Source organism: Nanorana parkeri, unplaced genomic scaffold (genome assembly GCF_000935625.1).
Source record: "Nanorana parkeri isolate BGI_ZX_2015 unplaced genomic scaffold, ASM93562v1 scaffold852, whole genome shotgun sequence".
NCBI lineage: Eukaryota > Metazoa > Chordata > Amphibia > Anura > Dicroglossidae > Nanorana > Nanorana parkeri.
This window is the reverse complement of record NW_017307120.1, coordinates 142,128-162,160: the sequence shown is the minus strand read 5'-3', so window position 1 is coordinate 162,160 and position 20,033 is coordinate 142,128. Positions and strand designations below refer to the sequence as shown.

The 20,033-nt window shown below is 44.2% G+C and overlaps 1 protein-coding gene across 1 annotated transcript in view; it reads right to left on the bottom strand.

Annotated features, from left to right (window-relative positions):
- GCAT (glycine C-acetyltransferase) overlaps nt 1-9,168 on the bottom strand; it is a 26,808-nt gene extending 17,640 nt beyond the window's left edge. The window contains exons 1-4 of the mRNA XM_018565488.1: nt 8,936-9,168; nt 5,041-5,171; nt 4,541-4,642; nt 3,405-3,551 (exon numbers count right to left, since the gene is read on the bottom strand). Coding sequence (XP_018420990.1) covers nt 3,405-3,551; nt 4,541-4,642; nt 5,041-5,171; nt 8,936-9,164 — 609 coding nt within the window. The 5' untranslated portion in view covers nt 9,165-9,168. The remainder of the gene's footprint in view (nt 1-3,404; nt 3,552-4,540; nt 4,643-5,040; nt 5,172-8,935) is intronic.
- Nucleotides 9,169-20,033: the final 10,865 nt, after the last annotated feature.

Below are 20,033 nucleotides of genomic sequence, written 5' to 3'. Positions count from 1 at the left end.
TGAGACTGAAAACACAAATTACTATTGCAAACATTCTGCATAACATAACAAATGTTGCTGCAGTTTATAGGTGTGAACTAGCCACAAAGAAATGATTAGGATGTCTACTTTTAATGCATTTTATCGCAGGAAAACAAACCTGTTAATAGACTGTAAGGCAATCTCTATCCATGTATTCCACTGAAAGCTGCTGGGAATTTCCAGTGTGAATAACCTACTTAATTGAATTCATTAATCACCTAAATTACATTAAAGAAAACCTGCCATGAGAGAAAGAAAGCCTTCTTCTGTTAGGCTCTTGGCTGTTGTGCTCAGCCACTGGCTTCAATACTTTGAGGCAATCGGCCAGCACAAATGTGCAGATCAGAGAAAAGTCTGAGAAGTCAAAAGTCCTTATCTGGGTACTTGTTCTGGGTCAGTATTTCGTACTAAAGCAAGAGGGTCAGTATGAAAGCCTGGCAACTGTAGTTTTTGGGAAATGTATGAATGGTAGCTTCTAGGATTTCTCAACCAGTGCATTGCTTATTCAGGGCAAAGCAAGATGTTTACTTGAATCCCTCTAAGTGACCCATGGAGCCCATAGCCCCCAAAGACAGAGCAACTATTCCGCCTGTTTAAGTAGAATTCATGAAGGCGAATTTACTAAAGAAGTTGAGAAATCTATTAAAAAAAAAAATGGAATGGGTATTCAAAGTGAGGAGGAATTGCTTTTTCACATGATTGGATAAAAGTAGTGAATATTCACACAATTTTTCCTGTGTAGATTCTTAACTTTAGTAAATCAGCCTCTTATTACTGTGTATATTTGATATTTTGCCTAATGTTAAATTAAAACTAAATGTAATTTATATATATATATATATTTTTTTATTCACAGCTAGAAGAAAGGATCCACATCTGTCCTTGTATTAACATTCTGCTAGAGAGACTAAGCAAAAGCAGTGTCCCCGTGGGACTGTCACCCCCATAAGCGCTCTCCTTTTCTTTCTGACAAAAAAATGTCAGGACAGTATGAAAATCCCCGAAATTACCCCTTTTTAGGAAGTAGGCACTCAAAGGTGATCTGATTTTTGCTGCAATTATTTGGAAATTAAGAAACATGCCGGTATTGAGGGGTTAAAACACAGAGCTTGGTAATAGTGCACAAGATACAATAAATGTTCAGGTCATAGACAGAGGAAGGTGGAGGTGAAGGGCTAATGTATAGGTCACATACAGTAAGGGGATAGTGATGCAGGGTTTAATGTACAGATGTGCCAGATAATGGAGGTGAAAGGGTTAATATACAGGTCAGAGCAGAGATAGAATGAATCTAGCATAAGCAGGAGAGGAGGGGAGTTAAAGGGGTTACAAAGATTTGAAACTTTTTTTTATGCTGCTGCTGCAGCTGGAAGGCTTGGAAATGTAAACATTGCCATGTAATCACTGTGATAACCAATCACAGCGATCACAGAGCCAGTCCGATCAGCTCTGTCAGCGGGAGCACACACGTGTTCATGGGAGTACGTACAGGTAACGTCCTCCCAGAAAAATGCACCTGTGGACGGGCCGTTTTAATACAGTGTCTGGTCTGCAGGTGGTTAAACTAGTATAAAAAGGTACAGATTGTGTCTGGACACTGCCGGTTTCCGGTTTTATCTTACACGACTTCTCCTCTCCCTGTCATTGAAGAAAATTTCCAGAAACAACCGTTATCGGGAAGATGCTACAGAACCAGCTGTTTCCTGAAAGATGCTACAGAAACTTCTGCTACTGAGAAGATTCTACAGGAACAGCTGTTACTTATGAGATTAAAGCTGAGCAGATGTGATGGACAGCTGTAAAGAGTGACTGGAAGGTGATATTTAGAGGAAACTGTGACGGACTGATCCGTCACTGGGGCTGCTGGAGGAGCCTGGGGGCTAGCCTCCTTCCTACGGACCAGAACTATGGAGACCCCCCTCAGACCTCTTGGGGTACATGGAACCATTCTACTAGGATACATGTGGAGTGGATATACTGTATGTCTCCCCCGACATTACAGACACACACCACTGTGTTCATTATAGGCAGCAGGCTGGCTGGAGTGACCATTGTTTGCAATGAGGGGATTAAGCTCCTCTCTAAGGACATTCATCCCAAAGAGTGTCTGGGCTTAAAAGACTTCCAATGCGGCACCTAGCTGTCTGGGGGAGGGGACACACTGAACTCTAATCTGATCCTGTCAGGTATAAATTCTGTGTGCTTCCTTCAATAAAGCAGATCTTGTTTTCCAACTCAACATTGGTGTTGTCTAATGATTGAGTGGTTAGCGTTCTGTCCTAATATATTGGTTCTGTCCAATAATTAGGCAGGTTTGGGCTGAGGACACTGGGATTCGGGTTCCAGCGGAGAGGAAGCTGTTTTATGACGGAGGTACCCAGTCGGGGTACCAGGCGGTCCGTCACAGAAACATCCACAGAGATTGATGTCTTATCTTTACATGTCTCTGTCATCTGGGTCCAGCCCAAGCTGTTTGCCCTCTGTTGTCACAGCTTTGGGGGGTTACTGTTGCCCACCTTTGTGGGGAGACAGTATTTGCTGTGGTAACCTGATGGTATTATACAGATCCTCAAGTCCTTGGTGCTTGAGTCATGAAGACTGAGCAGGTGGTTTCGATTAGTTTTAACATTGGTATTGGTCTGTTTGTTTAAAATGTAAAAGGTCTATTATAATAAAGGTTAACATAAATCCATAAACCCCAATTACATTTCCATACTTGGGTTCCCAGTTTGTTATTGTTTTGGTGGTATTGGGTTGGTTGTTTCATGTAATCCCCTATAATAACGCCTCTAAACTAAGAGAGAGATGGCCAACAATGTGTGCTAATAGGAGTACTACAGAATTGCATAGTGAAGTCAGTGTAATACTAGGAGCTTGATAACAGGAGAAAAGGTTGGGTAGATATAAAAGCTGAGTGTACCCAACACAAACGTTTTACATTTCCCACAGCAGCAGGCTTATTACAAGTGATCTCAGTGGCATCGCCGGGATCACTTGTACCAAATCACCGGCTTCCCCGCTCTACATTTAACCTTGTTTCCCCTGAAGCAGGGCTACATGTACAAAAAAAAACTCCCCACCCAGCACCCGGAACTGCATGTCCTGTGTGTCGGACGATAGGAATTCCACGCCCCTGACTAGGCTCGTGTACCACCAGGGGGGCCTCTGCGTGCCCTCTGTGGCAAGCGGGCCATAGGTTCGCCACCACTGAGATAAGCCTTTGTTCAGATTTTGCTCCAGCACCCAATTGTAGTTATGCTTCTGGCAGTATTATGACCCCCAAAAGCTGACTAAAGCATCAATATTGTCCATAATTAGATCACACTCATTTTTTTAACACAGTTCAGACTTTCACTTACAAAGTTTTCTTAATAAAACTGTACCTGCGCTTCTTTCAGTTTGGCCTCCAGATCATCCAGGTCCATGTGCTTGTATCGGTACTTGATGGCCTTGCAGAGGCGGATGCCATCAATTATGGAGGCATGGTTCAGTTCATCTGACAGTACTGCATCTTCTGGAGTCAGCATTGCCTAAAGGAATATGAGATTTAGAAGTGGTCCAGAAACGTAGAAAGCTGATCAAAGCAGTGCTTACATAACAACTGCAATGGAGAGAGAGCTCCTTCCCCTCTGTCATCAGCGATCCACGATTATTTTGGTATGTCAGTGTCAGCGGGGAGAGAGAGGGGGGAAGGAGCTGGCACACGGGGACGTGCAGGTAAGGAGAGAGCTGCTGCGCATGTCCATATATTCGTGGACGCGCAGCAGCTCTCAAGAATCACTGTCAGTCATCAGTGGGGAGGATCCCGTCAGATACGTCGGGATGTCTTCTCATTGCAGCACTTAGCCCCGCCCACCATTATGTCACTGGAGATCCCCTGCTGATCGGATCCGCAGGATCCGCCCACCACCTAAAATAAGGTTTTACAGCCTTACTGTGCATTTTGGCTAATTAGAGTAAATTACATTATTTACTTATTTAGCCTAAGGAATGCATTCAAAAAAGATAGAACCCCATAGTTCTCCTTTAAGCATTATTAACTATTACATCAGATCATTGGGTAATAGTGATCACAATTATTATAAAATGTCAATACCTAGGTATATTCTGCGCATTTAGGAATGCATCCACATTTTTATTAAAATAAACTCATCTGGCTAGAACTAGTTTCTGAGGCAGCCTATTCTGCATTTTCACAGTTGTTACTGTGAAAGCATTTCCCTATGTGAACAGTAAACCTCTTTTCTTCCAGAGGTTTGGCCCTTGTCCTTTGCAATGATCTTAAAGTAAATAAACCATCTATATAGTGAACTTGGTGCAAGGTTATGTATTTATACATGGTAACCATATTCCCTTAATCGCCTCATCTAAAAAGAGACCAAATTCAGTTCAGCTAAATTGTCCTCATAGCTGAGCTCCTCCATGCCTCTTATGAGTTTATATTATTGCATCTATTTGCATTTTAGTTTATTTTCTCTGCAAACTAAAAATGTTTCAGATAAAAGAAAAGTAAACTCACCTCAAATATTCCAGCATTGGCATCAAAACAGCTAATATACAAGATGGAGTCTTCTCTTTTATGGAACTGTGCAATCTTCTCCTCAAGTCTCTTGTGTATAGTCTATTAAAAAACATAAACAATGAAGCCTATATGACGCTTTTAAGCATCTGCTTAGAAAGGGTTATTTCTACATCTTAAATTCAGTCTCTGGAACACATCCTAGCCTTTACATTGCACTGAATGCATTACTTAGATGGCACCTGCATTAGCTACCAAACCTGACAAAAGTAAAACAAAATTACCCAACAGACAACAGCAGAAAACAAGACCCTTAAAAGGCACATTTATGAACAAAACTGCTTGACGATTTACTAATGAAATCCGCAGTAACCGATATTGAGGACTTGAGCAAGATGTAGTGCTGCCAATTGGGAGTATTGATACAATTGATAAGGTAAATCTGTGCATTATATAAACGTTGCCAATCTTACAACTTTCCTATTGCTCAGCATAGTCACCTGTGTTCCACATATGAACCTCACAGAGCTCAACCCAGCTCCAAATTCTTCCAGGGCTTCATGTCCCGCACGAATAACTTCAGGGTGACTGGAAAGGCCAAGGTAATTATTGGCACAAAAATTTAAAATGCCTAAAAGAGTAAAAACACAGTTTTATTTAATCCTAATTATTTCAAAATGAAATAACACCATGCAAGGAAGTTATTATTTTATACCAACTAATTTCAAATTTTTTTTTAAAGAAAAATTCTGCCCCAATCCCTTTAACTGAGATAATGTATCAGTGATTAGTAACTGCAGTTTATAATGTAGAATTGCAGCAATGGAAACAAATAAATGGCTCTACTACTGAAGTTGACTAGCATTACTAACATGGCACATGCTTTTTGCGTGTTGTTTTAGGGAATGATAGCCAGGGGCACGATTTCCCTAGCAACAGGGATTCCTTGCATCAGCAGTCTAGAACAGGACAGTAATACAACTACCCAGATAATTGACAGGAGTGTAGAGGCTGCAGTGCCTTTGTACATGTATAAATCAAAACAGCAAATGTGTTTATTTTTAAAATTCATGCACACATAAAAGTTCATTCAAGTTTTAGATCTTCCTTATAGATCTGTACACCAAAAAAGTGGTACACTATGTTATGACATTATTCAGCTTTTATGTTTTTCAGCCTTTTTTTGGGCATATGCAGCTGCATATAGAAAAGAAACTAGAAACTTAAAATAAGCGCACATTTCTGCAGCTTGTCAAATGCCCTAAGGTGCCCAATGTATTACATTTAGACTGAGCCATGCAAGGGCCTATTCAGCAGCAATGGAAATTTGCAAAGTACAATGACCCATTGCAATTAGATTTCCTAGACTTCTGGAAGTGGAAGATCTAGGATATGAGGCTGACAGGATTTAAAGGAAAGCCTAGTGTTGGGTCAGAGTCCTCTCATTCTCTATTTTCTGCGATTGCACTGCGGGCATTTTTGCGCCATGCGTTGTGGTGTGGGTCAGGAGGCGTGGCTACGGTGCCATTGACTTGAATGCACCACCATGCCCCCTCCCACACCAGAATGCAGGGAGGCTGTAATTATTGGATCCAGTGTGTTACAGCAACTAACTGTGCTGCAACTCACTGGATTAGGTGTGAACAAGCCCTTAAAGAAACTCCAGGACATTTTTTTATTAAAGGAGAACTATGGGGTCAGTGCTTTTCCCCATAGTTCTCCCCATGGTCACGGGGGAACCCAAACTAACGTCCTCACGTGACCCAAAGCTCAGTATACCGCGAGCTACAGCTCGCGGTATACTGAGACCGCCGCAGCCGGGACAGATCCTGACATTACTGTCTGGATCCACCCAGCTGCATGATTGACAGCTGGCTCTGCCTATCTAGAGGCAGAGCCAGCTGTACCCGCTCCCTCCTCCGCTGGAGGATCAGACAGGGGAGGGGGAATCCCTGCAGGGAGCCGTGAGTGACAGTCACGGCTCTCTGCAGGGACAGGATCGAGAAGTGAGCGAGCGACTGTATGTGTTCACTCACTTCCCGATCTATTGAACCAAAGTATGACAGTTTCAGTCACACGTCGGCTCGAACTATGAGGCCGAGTGATTTTCACTCACCTCATAATTCTCATTTAACCCTTGCAGTGTCCCCTCCGCTGCAACGGTCTAAGGTCCCATAAATCATCATGTTCTATACAAGTGTGTATAGATGCGAGGACGTGAGGAACATTCCAATGCTGCAGCGAAAGAGGAGAGAGACAAAAATAAGCGTTTAACCCTTGCAGTTTGGGGGTAGCCCCACTGCAATGTTTTTTTTTTCTTTTTAAAGTTCTTCTTTAACCACTTGAAGATCGCGGTGTTTACACCACCTTCCTGTCCAGACCATTTTTTCAGCATTCAGTACTTTGACACTTATTCAGTTATGGAACGCTGTACCAAAATTAATTTTATATCATTTTTTGGGGACACATAGAGCTCTCTTTTGGTGGCGTTTAATCACCACTCGTGTTTTATAATTTTTTTTACTATATAAATGAAAAAAGTACAGAAAATGTATGAAACATTTATTATTATCAATTTTTTTGGTAAAATATAAAACACGGTGTCACGTCGGTTAAATAGACACCAAACACATCAAGCCTTAAAATTGCGCATGCCCACGAAATCTATCACACCCAAAATTGGCCATAGGCGACGTTTTTGAAAGCTTTTAACGCTTATCAATTTAGTGTTAACAGTGATTGATGGGCCTAAAATTATTGCTCTCCGACGTTCGCGATGATACGTAGCATGTGCAACATAAAGGGTGCAATCGTCTGTTTTGCATGTAGGCGCACCTGACGCATGTTTGCGTGTGTATGTGGAGGTGGGGGACTTTTAAGACGCCCACCCACATCTACAAGGCTCCTGCGCAGCCGTTTTGCCATGTTCTAGCCTCAGGTAGGTCCGCTCCCGAGTCCCCAGGCCCAGTACGCCCCTGCCACCAGCAGTGCCGCTGCTCTCCTGCCTGCTGCTTGGGTGAAAGGGATAGCTGCTTTGGGCACCTGTAAATTATGGGTCCCAGGCTAGTCGCCCCTTTTGCCCTGTGGTTAAGATGGATCTGACCAAGATAGCAAACATATAAGCAGTTAGCAACTGCCTACATGACTGTCAGATGTGGATGACTGTGTCTGGTGCTTCATAGTCATGTGGCTCAGGCTAGGTGTCATTGGCATTTGTACTGGTGGATGGTAAGTAGAGGAGGACCCTAGTTGCCTACAGTGCTAAGGTTGTGGCAGCAAGATCCAAAAATACTGTCTCGCAAATAGTAACACAACAGGTCCCCTGTTCTTGCTGCCTGTGCAACCATTTCAAGTCTGCATATGTCACTTTTGCTTGGGTCACACAAAAAAAGCAGTCATATTTCTATGATTTTATTTCCAAAGTAGGAGATACACTGTATGCAATCATAGTTGCATGATTATGCAATACAAAATTGCCTGTGTTACCTCTAGCCTTACTCCGGGAGTCTGTTTAAACAGCCCAGATGCTGGCGACGTACACTGTACGTCGTCAGTCACGAAGGGGTTACAGACACTCTCCGAAACACAAATAATCCCATCACCCTCAGCGCCACCACCAGGAGTCTCCAAAGGCAATAAGAAGAGAGGTGAACATGTCAGGAACTGTTCTGTACTGTCCCAAGGGTGTTTCTATAGTATATACTATACTGACAGGCGACAGCCATAGTAGTCACAGCAGATGGTTTCACACAACACAGGCAGCAACTACTTGTGGGGAGGGGGACATCCAATTAGATGAGGTTAGAAAATCTTCTGTGATAGCAGTTGCTCTACTTTGAGAAAAAGTGGCATGCCTGGCTTCTTTTATCCCCGCTTTAAAGACATAAGTATGGACATTTGCATTCATACCTTTTTTTTTTCTACACCTTTAGGATTTTAATACATTCAGCCATTTGACTTTTTAAAACATGTTATTCTGATGATTGTTTTATGTGTATCCCGGCAGTTTTGTGGGAAATGGTTATATACAGATCACATACATGATACCAATGCTTAAAATGTACATACAATAAAATAAATCCTTCCACAATAGAACTTGCCTGGTTTTAATTTTCCTGCATTATAACATTTATATGAAAAGGAAATCAAAAATAGCTATTTTACCCAAAGTAACTATAAATATAACAAACAATTTATTGGTACAGGTTTGAAAATAAAACAATCAAGAGTAATTGCTATGGACAACAAAGGCAATTTTCCTTTTCTCCTCTTTATAGAAAAAACACTGGGTATAGAATGATAAACATACACATATGTGCTTCTCTGTTGATGTCTAGCAATACAAGTTTAAATAAACTGTATTTAAATCGAAAAACACTGTGTAAAAACAAATACCTGTGTTTGTGCCTTCCACTGTAATGTGTGCTCCTTGTTTGGAGGTAATTATCCTCTCCTTCTTCCATGTCCCTGCCTCCTTAATGCTTTCAAGCTCTCCGTTCAGTATACCCCTGAGATGGGCAACACTGGACTGTGCCCGGCCCACCCTGGGTAACCCTTTGACAATGCACCTAGTCCACATTGTATCAGATGCAAGAAGAACACTCCACAGAGACATGCAATACATGAGACATGTGGATGGGAGGTGTGGAGCACAGCAGCCAATCATAAGCCAGGACACGTCACAGCCCTCTAGTCAGCCCAGGCTATTTCATCTGCAGCTCAGGCATTTAACTCTTTCTTTGCAGCAAATGCAGTCCTAGTCACAGTACCGTAAGGCCTCTTTCACACGGGCCCCTGTCAGTTCCGATCAGCAGGGGATCCATGCACGGACAAGTCCATTTACATCAAAGTGCCCCCGATCTGTCACGATCAGGTCTGCCAAAATGGACCTGGCAGAAGTCGGGGATAATCGGTTGTACACAGACACACGTCCGTTTCGATCTGGCTGTCCATAGACTAACATTGGGCTTATGATCAGATCTGCCTGCAAAACTGACAGACGGACCTGATCGAACCACCTGTCTGAAAGGGGTATAAGATACCTTTATGAGTTGTTGATAATAATAATGAGTTGATAATAATAATGAGTTTAAGGTACATTTAACATTATTATATTGGATTCGACACATGCAGATGTATTATATACATGGACATTAACATTATTAATGAATAGCCTTGTAAACTCACTCCTTATAAAAGGGGTCTCAAACTCAATTCACTCGGGGGCACTCGACAATTTTTTTTCTATCATGGGGGCTGCTTGCCAAACTTCATACTTTAAAATAAAATGTAACTATATCCGGTTTGGTACTACAGACACTAATATACACACACTAGAAGGCCCCCTTCATATCTGTAGGTTTAGGTGCAATTAGGGATTCCGGCATCAGAAACTTGCATTGCAGGAATCACTAATCTGGTGTTTACGAGTGACAACTGTCACTTATACAAGTTAATGATCAGGTGACAGCAGCTGCATGTAAACGCCTACCCACCACATGTAACGGTATGTGATATTATTACATGCGGTTAGGAATCACTCTCCCTGGATGCACAATCATTGGGTCCGGGGAAAGTGATGGATTCCTAACCAAATGTGATCATATCACATACCATTACATGCACTGTGCAGGTGTCCACATGTAACTTCTGTCATCTGATCATTAACTTGAATAGGTGACAGCGGCCACTTTTAAACACCAGGCTAGGGTAGGAGGCTGTGAGGAGGCACATTGATCCCTGGTGATCCAGTGGTTGATTGGTAAGGTCTGCTGCAGACCTTACTAACCAATCCTTTTGGCCAGCGTTCACTGAAAGAGCGCTGGTCGAAAGGATCCGAGTGACGGCACAGAATCAGCTACATGGTCTGCATCCGACAGAGATGCAGACTGTGTAGCTGCTCCTGCAAGTCAGGTACGCGGTCCGCGACCGCGTACCTGACTTCTGAGCTGGCTGCGGGCCACATAGTATTCGGCTCGCGGGCTGCAATTGGCCCGCGGGCACGTACTTTGGGACAACTGCCTTACAACAACTGTTCTAGTCAGAATGATTTTAAAACATAATTGCATCGGTGCAAAAACACACAGCTACAGATATAACCCCTAGACTGTTCAGTGTGATGTAGACTGCAGAATGTAAAGCTGTACTCCAGGTATAACATATTATGCATACTCCAGCTTGGCCCAATGTAACTATACATATATTATATATCAGGGCTCAAAATTTCAAGTCCTGAGCTACTAGCCAAGCCTTAAGAGTCACTAGCCACCAGTTGCCCCACCTAACCCTTAAGGCCGTGACACACTGCACGCGAAGCCGTGCAGAGTGAAGCAAAGCTATCCGGCATGGAGCTTTGCGTGCAGTGTCTTAACTCTGCCCCTAAACACACCCTCTTAAATAATCTTACGATAATTCTTATTTTATGATAGTTGCCACTTGTAAACGGCAGATTAGGGATTCCTGCTGCAGGAAAACGCAAGTTCCTGACACAGGAATCTCTAATCACACCTGAAATATACTGTGGTGTGAATGGGGCTGCGATCGTACGATAATCGACAGGTGTATGGGCAGCGTGCGACCGCTTCTACTGTACGGTCGCACAACTTTCGTCTTCCAAGCACGCTGGAAAACCTGCCGAAAATCGTACGGATCAGATAACCAGGCATCGATCCTGCTCACAGACATTCTTTCTTTCGGCCGGAGCTCAGAACTGTCAGAGCTCTGGCCGAAGGAAGCCAGAGTTGACAGGGGCAGCTCTGCGGTCTGCATCCAACACAGATGCAGACCGTGGAGCTGCTCCCGCAAGTTAGGTACGCGGTCTGCGACCGCGTGCCTGACATGTCAGCTGGCTGTGGGCAACATAGTACCGGCTCACGGGCCGGAGCTGGCCCATGGACCGGTACTTGGAGACCCAGATATTCCAATTTTGAGCCCTGTTATACTGTATATGAACACCCCACAGAGGTCCTGTAAAGCACTGTAGTAGCTGGAGATAATCAGAGTTCAGGGATTTCTGCAGCAAGAACCTATGGATTTTTGCGGCAGAAATCCCAGGTGTCCCCGTTTAGATTCGGCCGTTCACGTTAATGACAGGGTGATAGCAGCCTAATCTGATTATCATCTATCCCAAACCGTAATCATATCATTTACATGCAATTCAGGATCGATGACAATCATGTATTCCGAACCGCAGGTAATTGTTCCATGTACGATTATATGTGGACTACAGTTGACAGATGTGGCCACCGTCACCCTGTCATTAACTTGAATGAGCACAGCGACTGCATCTGAACAGGCACACCTGGGATTCCAGCTGCTAGAATCCATTGGTTATTGCAGAAGGAATCTCAGAAAGACCCGTATGAATGCATCCTCATGGTGATCTTCTGGGTCCTCTATGGTAGCGGGCTGACCAGTATGGTTAGTCAGACACGGAAAACAGGAACTGCAGAGCACTTGGTAGATCAGAACACATACAAAGGCGGAGACTGAATGGACAAGCTGTAGGTTAAATAGTGAGCTGGTCTTTGCATTACCACTCAGCAAGAAATTTTCCATGAGTTCTGCCAGTCATTACAGAATGATGATGTTTATGGGTTTGGTCATAAGAAGGCGTCAAGGAGGCGCCAACAACAGTGCCAAACCTATTGCAAAACAAGCCATGCTGCAGCCAACTAGAAGAGGAAGGGTAAGAAACCCTGACAGTACCCACCCCTCAATGACCCCTCCGTGAACATCAGAGGAAGAAACCCAAGAACGCTCCTCCGGACCATAGCCTTTCCAGTGGACCAGGTACTGGACTTGACCCCTGACCCGACAAGAGTCGAAGATGCTATGTATTTCATACTCCTCATGGTTGCCATCAGGAATAGGACGAGGAGGAGTGGTGGTATAACGATTACACACCAGCGGCTTAAGAAGCAACACATGGAAGACTTGGAGATAAAATGTTAAAAGGGAGATCAAGTGAGTAAGCAACCTGGTTAACTTTCTGGAGAATATGGAAAGGTCCAATTTTGGAGTAGGCACTCTGAGGTTAAGGTTACAGGCTGACAACCACACCCTCTCCCCAACCTGGTAGGAAGGAGCGGGTAGACGCCTACAATCTGCCTGGAGCTTTTGGCACTGCATAGAGGCATGAAGGGAATTCTGAATCTGCCTGAGGCATAACAGATTCGGGTAACGCAGATGGTTGAAACTCGTAGTTAGCCATGACGGGGACATTTGGAAGGATGAGTCAATAGCAGTGTTCCTAGCAAACTCTGCCCAGGGTAGCAGATCAGCCCAATTGTCATGATGGTCCGAGACATAGCAGCAGAGGAATTGCTTCAGAGCTTGGTTGGATCGCTCAGCAGCACTATTGGACTGCAGATGATAGGCAGAGGAGAAGGAGAGTTTCCATTTCAAATTCCCAACTAAGAGCAAAAGGCCTGCCAGAATCTAGAGGCAAACTGGCTACCTAGATCCAAGACTCTCTCCTTGGGTATACTGTGTAAGACCTCCCTACCAAACTCCAAGGCAAGCTCCTGAGCCGTGGGCAACTTCTTAAATGGTATGCAATGGCACATTTTTGAAAAAAACGGTTGACAACCATAACAGTATAACCATGAGACACAGGAAGGTCAACAATAAAATCCATGGCTAGATGGGACCAAGGACGTTCCCCATTTGGGAATAGGTTGTAGTAGGCCCACAGGAAGGTGCTGAGGGGATTTGCTTTGCGCACAAATGGGACATGCGGCCACATAAGAAGCGACATCAGTGCAGAGAAATGGCCACCAGAACTGGCAAAAAATAGCCCAAGTCATCTGATTCTTACCAGGGTGATCAGCAGTGTTGGAGTTATGGTAAGTTTGCAACAGTTTAATGTGTAAATTCTCAGGTACAAAACACAGTTACCAGGATATGATCTGGAGGAAAAACCAGAGTGGGCATTGAGTCATCCCTGGACAACTCAGACTATGGACAAGACAGGGTATCGGCCTTCAAATTTTTTGAGCCAGGCAAATACGAGACCACACAATTGAACCGAGAAAGAAACAGAGCCCATCTGGTTTGGCGTGGTGAGAGCCTCTTGGCCTCCGAGAGATAAGTTAAGTTCTCATGATCTGCTAGAATAAGAACAGGAACCGTAGTACCCTCAGGCAGATGTCTCCACTCTTTGAGAGCCAGAATTATGGCCAACAGTTCTCTGTCTCCAATCTGGTAATTGCACTCTGCTGAGGATAACTTTTTGGAATAGAACCCACAAAGATGTAGGGGACCATCTGGCGTAGGGCGTTGAGACAGGAGGGTGCCTACTCCCGTCTCAGACGCATCAACCTCAAGAAAAATTTAAGGCAGGATTGGGATGAGGAAGGATCAGATCAGTAGCAAATAGGGACTTAGGGCTTGGAAAGCCTCAATGGCAGCAGGAGACCAGTTGTGTGGATCACTGCCCTTCCTAGTCAAGTCTGAGATAGGTTTCTCTAGAAAGGAAACATTTCTGATACATTTTCGATAATAGTTGGCAAAACCAAGGAAATGTTGAATGGAGTGGAGACCAGTAGGTCAATACCATTGAAAAACAGCTGACACCTTCTATGGACCCATGGAGTACCCCTCTGAGGAGATAATGTAGCCCAGGTAGTTAGCCTGGAAGTGGTGAAATTCACACCTTTCTCAAGCCTACAGAAAAGCCCATTCTCGAAAAACATTGCAAAACTCGTCTAACATCTTGATGATGCGATTCGAGAGAGAGGAGTGTATTAGGAAGGAGAAGGAGTCTAAACAGACTACCACACATTGTTGTAATATATATGAATAATATTATTAAGGAGCTACTGATAGAAAGCAGGAGCAACCAGAGTCTACTAGGGCCTGAGTGACAGCAGAGGAATCGGGCTAGGAGAGGACAACCATAATTAATGGTTTGTCTTTGTGGAGAACCGGGGACAAAGTAATTCCCCCTAAGGTCTGCCCCCCACAGGACCTTAGGTGCATGTGTTTCCCAAATGCATTTGACACGTCTTTAGGAGATGCCCACGAGACCGCAGTAAAGGCACAGGTGTTCCCTCCTTCTATAGGCCCGCCCAGCCTCAAAAAGGCAAGTGAACCCCAACCGCATGGGTTCACTGCCTGATGCACCATCCCCAAGAGGCGTGGGAGGTGAGGGAAGAATGGGGGGCGGAAAGTAAACGTGGGAGACAGCCTGGTAGGAGGCCTGTGCATCAATCATAATCCGGAAAGAAATGAGAGCCTCAAGCTCAATAGGCAGGTCTTTGGCTGCAATCTCATCCTTCAAAAGGTATTGGAGAGGCCATGTGGGAAGGCAGCCACCTGAGTCTCGTTATTCCAGCCCACCTGTGCCGCAAGGGTTCGGCATTCAATAGCATATTCGGCAACGGTTTGTGTACCCTGTAGGATAAACAGGAGCTGCTTGGCAGCAGAGGTAAAACGAGCTAGATATACCCATTGAATACCCTATGAAAGAAGGCAACAGATTCAGTGTCATCATGTATGACAGGTTTATTGTTCTGCTATAAGGGATTCGCTCAGGCCAAGGCCTTATCCGAGAACAATAATATCAGGAACCCCACCTTTGACCTATCGGATGGAAACGCATGAGGAAGCATTTTCTTAATAAATGCTCACTTGTTCAAGGAAGTCTCAACATTGATTTGGATCACCCACATAACACTGAGGGAAGGGAGCTGAACAAGACATACTCTTAGCGACTGCTGGTTTAACCGTGTCCACAGAAGTGGAAGCAGCGACATGAGAAACTATGGGCAGAGAAACACCTTGCTCAAGATGGGTGGTGTGTGTTAGGGGGGTCTGCAGTGCCAGAATGAACTGATCCATACGGTGGTCTTATTGATCCAGCCTAGAGACCAATGTGGGTAGCATAAGAATACCTGCACTGTCAGGATTCATGGCTCTTGAGGACTGTTAGGGAACCAAGAAACCAGACAGAAACAATGGATAAAGTCCAGGATGTCCTCAGTGCCAAGCCAGGGGTCAGATGCCAAAGCGGTTAGTCAGCCAAACCAAGTCAGGGAACATGAAGAGCAGGATGAGCAGAAACAATAGCCGGAGTCACGAACCATATCAGTCAACCAGAGCCAGGGTCATACACGGAGAACAGGATCTGCAGAGCACTTGGTAGATCAGAACACACATGCAAGGGCAGAGACTAAATGGACAAGCTTAAGGTCAAATAGTGGTGGTGTTTGCATCATCACTCTGAGATAGGAATTTGTCAGGAATTTTGCCCCAGTTGCAGAATGATGATGTTTACAGGTTTGGTCATAAGAGGGCGCCAAGAGGGAAGAACAGTGCCAAACATACTGCAATATAAGCCATGCTGTAGCTGACTGAAGGAGGAAGGGTAAGAAACCCTGAGAAGTTTCCCCTCTGCTATGAAAACACTGGGGGTCAGCTCAGCTCCCATTTAGCAAATTCCTAGTATTTTTATCAATGAATACAAGGAAGGGCAAGCAGTCTTTGTTTTCCTTAGACACAAGGTGGTGTATGAGCCTAATATAGTGGGGATACTGGTATGAGAGGGGGTGCCGGGAATGTTGCGTTATGGCTCTGAAGTGTTTTTGTGCACTCGGTTTTGACATTTTATTTAACGTCTGTCACGGGAGCCACGTACCTGAGGTGAGACCGAAGTAGTGGGGAGGCCTCCCTTGCACCTCGGTCCTTGAAGTCTCTGGAGATGGAGACAGAGACTTGGTGGACACCGAGTGGCACGGGTGCCAGGGGTGCGGAGCACCGTGCAAGCCTTAGTCCAAGATCCGAGCCGAGGTCAAGTCCACTCTGGCAACGAAGTACACAAGGGTTAATCAGAAGAATGGTCGAGATCCAAGCCGGGGTCGGTTCCAATCTGGCAGCTGAGTGCAAAAGGGGCAAAGAAGTAGAATGGTCAAGGTACATATCCGAGGTCAATGGCAGGCAGCAATCAAGAGTAGTCAAATAGTTTTCCAGGTCACAACAAGTTCAGACAGATCACACACTAGCACAGGAGCAAGGGGGGACTGAAGATAATCCAGCAATTTGGCAGTGTCTGGGCTGGGCTTATATAGGGAAGTGATGATTGAAGTTTGAGGTCACTTCTTGTGCGCCTCCTGGGCATTTTCCCGCCTTTTTCCATCAGGTTGAGGTCACTTCCTGTGCGCCTCCTGGGCATTTTCCTGCCTTTTTCCATCAAGTTGAGGTCACTTCCTGTGCGCCTCCTGGGCATTTTCCTGCCTTTTTCCATCAGATCTTCTGCGCATGCGCGAGTTGGCGCACTGACGCGTCTTTGGCGCATGCGCAGTTGGCGCGGATTTCCTCTTGCGGCAACGCGCCATTGGCGCATGCGTAGTAAGCCCTGGACTCTTACATTAACTTTTATAACAACACAGCGTTACTACAAAAAAAAAGTAGCCCACAAACTATAATATCAAACTGTTTTGCCACTGACCAGTTTTAACAAAGTTGAGGGCTTTAGCTTTATTTGTTTTTAATAGTAAACTTTCTTATAGCTTTAAGATCTGTTCTGGCTGCTACTTCCACCACTAAATTCAGGTGTAATACCACTGGATAAAAAAATAATGTGCCAAAACTACCTAAGAAAGCCTATTCTTTCAAGTTGTAATAATTCAAATTGAAGTGGTGCTGCTGTATTTAAGTCATAATGTAATAGTAAAAAAATCAATTACGCATGCAAATTATGTAATGCCAGAATACAGGTTTGATGGCACGGTCTGTGAGAGTCATACTGTTCCATAACACCACATACAGATGAAAGGCCACTCCCAAGTATGTATTTAAAAGGATTGGTGTTTTCCAATGTCGCTCTCAAAGTCACATAAAAAGAAGGACCCTTTCCCGGCTGTATGGTAATTTTTTTAAACTTCAATGGAGTTCAGATTAAAGTTCAGAATATTTAGACTTTACAATGGGTTTGACAAATGGTGTGTGAAATGAACCCAGGTCAATTTATTTATCTATGACCAAGACATTATCTAGCATTTACAGGAATTAAATCCCATCTCCAGAAAAATAAGAAGCCCCTATGTAGGGCTTGTAATAAAAACAGACGGAATCAGGCAATGTCCATTCATTTTATGGCTTTGCTTTTTCCCTGTGTCCATTGTTACTATGGCATCGTTGCACATAATTTAAGGTTTGCTATGAAAAATGTATTATCTTCACTACACCTCATGTAAGCCTACCTAATGTATGGCAATATGTGCTGGTGTGACCATGTGAATTTGACTTTGCAGTAGATTGTTGGCATCTAGAAGTATAGAGTGACACTGACAGCTAGTTATGTCACTTCATTTGTCCTATGAACAGAGCAGAACTATACAAATAAAAATAAATGTTCTGTAGCGCCATCTGCTGTTCCCAAAAATTAAATTAGGCAAACAATGCTATCTCAGCAGTCATAAAACATGTCATTATAGAAAGAAGAGCCTGCTTTTTAATTGTTACGTTTCCTGGCTGTCATACTCATTCTGTGTCTTTACTATATGGTGAAGCCAACTTTAATGTTTTTCTATGCAATAAAGTATTATAAACAGCATTTTGCAATCGTGGTAGATTTAAACATATCACTGTATTATTTTTGTCTATTGTTTGAACTTGATGGGCATGATAATTTTTTCAAAAACTGACTTATAATGTGACTATGTAACTTGCTAAGGAGGAGGGGAAGCATATGCACCCTTTCTACTATAATTAGATAGTCAGACACTTGTTTTTTTTTTCTCCTGCAAATGTAGAACTAACTCAGGGGCTTGGGCTTTATTAAAGGAGAACTATGAGGTGAGTGATTTCCACTCACCTCATAGTTCTAGCTGACCTGTGACAATGAGACTGTCACAGGTCGGCTCAGTAGATCGGGAGGTGAGCGAACACATACTGGGGATGCCGTGACAGGGGAGGAGCTGGATTCCCCTCTCCCCGCTCCGATCTGCCAGCGCTGACTGGCGGAACGGACGGGGGAGGGGGCTGGTATAGTTGGCTCTGCCTCTAGATAGGCAGAGCCAGCTGTCACTCACGCAGTTGGGCGGATCCCGACGTCCATGTCGGGATCCGCTCCGGCTGCGGCGTCTCTGTATACCGCGTGCTGTAGCTCGCGGGATACTGAGCTTAGGGTAACGGGAGGACGCTAGTTTGTGTCCTCCCGTTACCCTAAGGAGAACTATGGGGAAAAGCCTTAACCCCATAGTTCTCCTTTAAATGAATGGGTACTAGCAGGGGCGTAACCACAGATCATGGGGGCCCATAGCAAAATTTTGATGTCGTCCCCCGCAACCTCCCTCCCTCTACTGTCAATTATATTAAAGTCAGGTAGCAGGAGAGCTGCCTGCATAGTCCCCCCTGTACATCTGATGTCAGCTCTTCTTGATTAATAATGTCAGTGTCAGAAGCAACTTCTGCAATCCTTATTGAGGCCCCCTGCCACCCCCAGGCCCCATAGCAGCCGCATGGGCCGCTATGGCTATTGTTACGTCACTGGGTACTAGGATAAGTGTGTCTATTCCAGAACGGGCAATGTAATCATACACTGTTCAAATTTTGTCAAGTCCAGCTAAATCGGGCAAAATCAGAGCAGTGTGTGTCCCTGTAGGTACCCCTCCATTTGACAAAAGTCCATTTTTAAAATCGATTTTTGTCCTTGGTCATTAAAGTGACATTAAATCCTCAGATTTTTTAACATAAAAACAATACTGTAATGTGCGCCTTACTGTAATGTAATCCATGGTAGTTTCCCTTCTCTTTGCTGCTCTTCCTTTTAAATCTGTATCTGTTCTCATGCTGGGCAGAACTTCTGTTTTGCAGCAGACTGCCTTGTCTCTGAAATTGATACATGGTGTCTGTGTGTAGGCTTGCAACCTGAGCCAGCACTACAGGAAGAGGCACTCAGCTGCAAAGGGAAGTTCTCCCCAAGCATGAGAAGACATGAGGATTTAAAAGGAAGAGCAGCAAAGAGAAGGGAAACAACCATGGATTACAGTAAGGCACACATTACAGTATTGGTTTATGTTAAAAAATCTGAGGGTTTAATGTCACTTTAAGTTGTGGACCCACTTTAAGTCACACTGCACTGGAATGCACGGCATTGCGGAACCAAACACTCTGGTGCGGGTGATCAAACTGTGGGCGGAGGTGTGTTTGTGGTGCCACACGGAACGCAAGGTAGGAGCGATTGCATGGTACAGTGCATTAATCGCACTGGACTGTGTAATTAACACACTGTACTAGTGTGAACGGGCACTCAAACACTGGCAGACACACAACCACAGCCAAGGCCGGATTTACTCTCCCTGCCGCCCCAAGGTCAGGTTCTGCGATGCACCCCCCTTCCCATCAATGGAGAATGGCAATCAGATGGCAGGGCGACGGGGTTAATGTCATTTTTTTTTTACTGTTTCTTTATTCTTTTTAAACTTTTTTTATCACTTTTTTTAAATTTAATTATTTCTTCTTTTTTATTTTTATTTATTTAATTATTTTT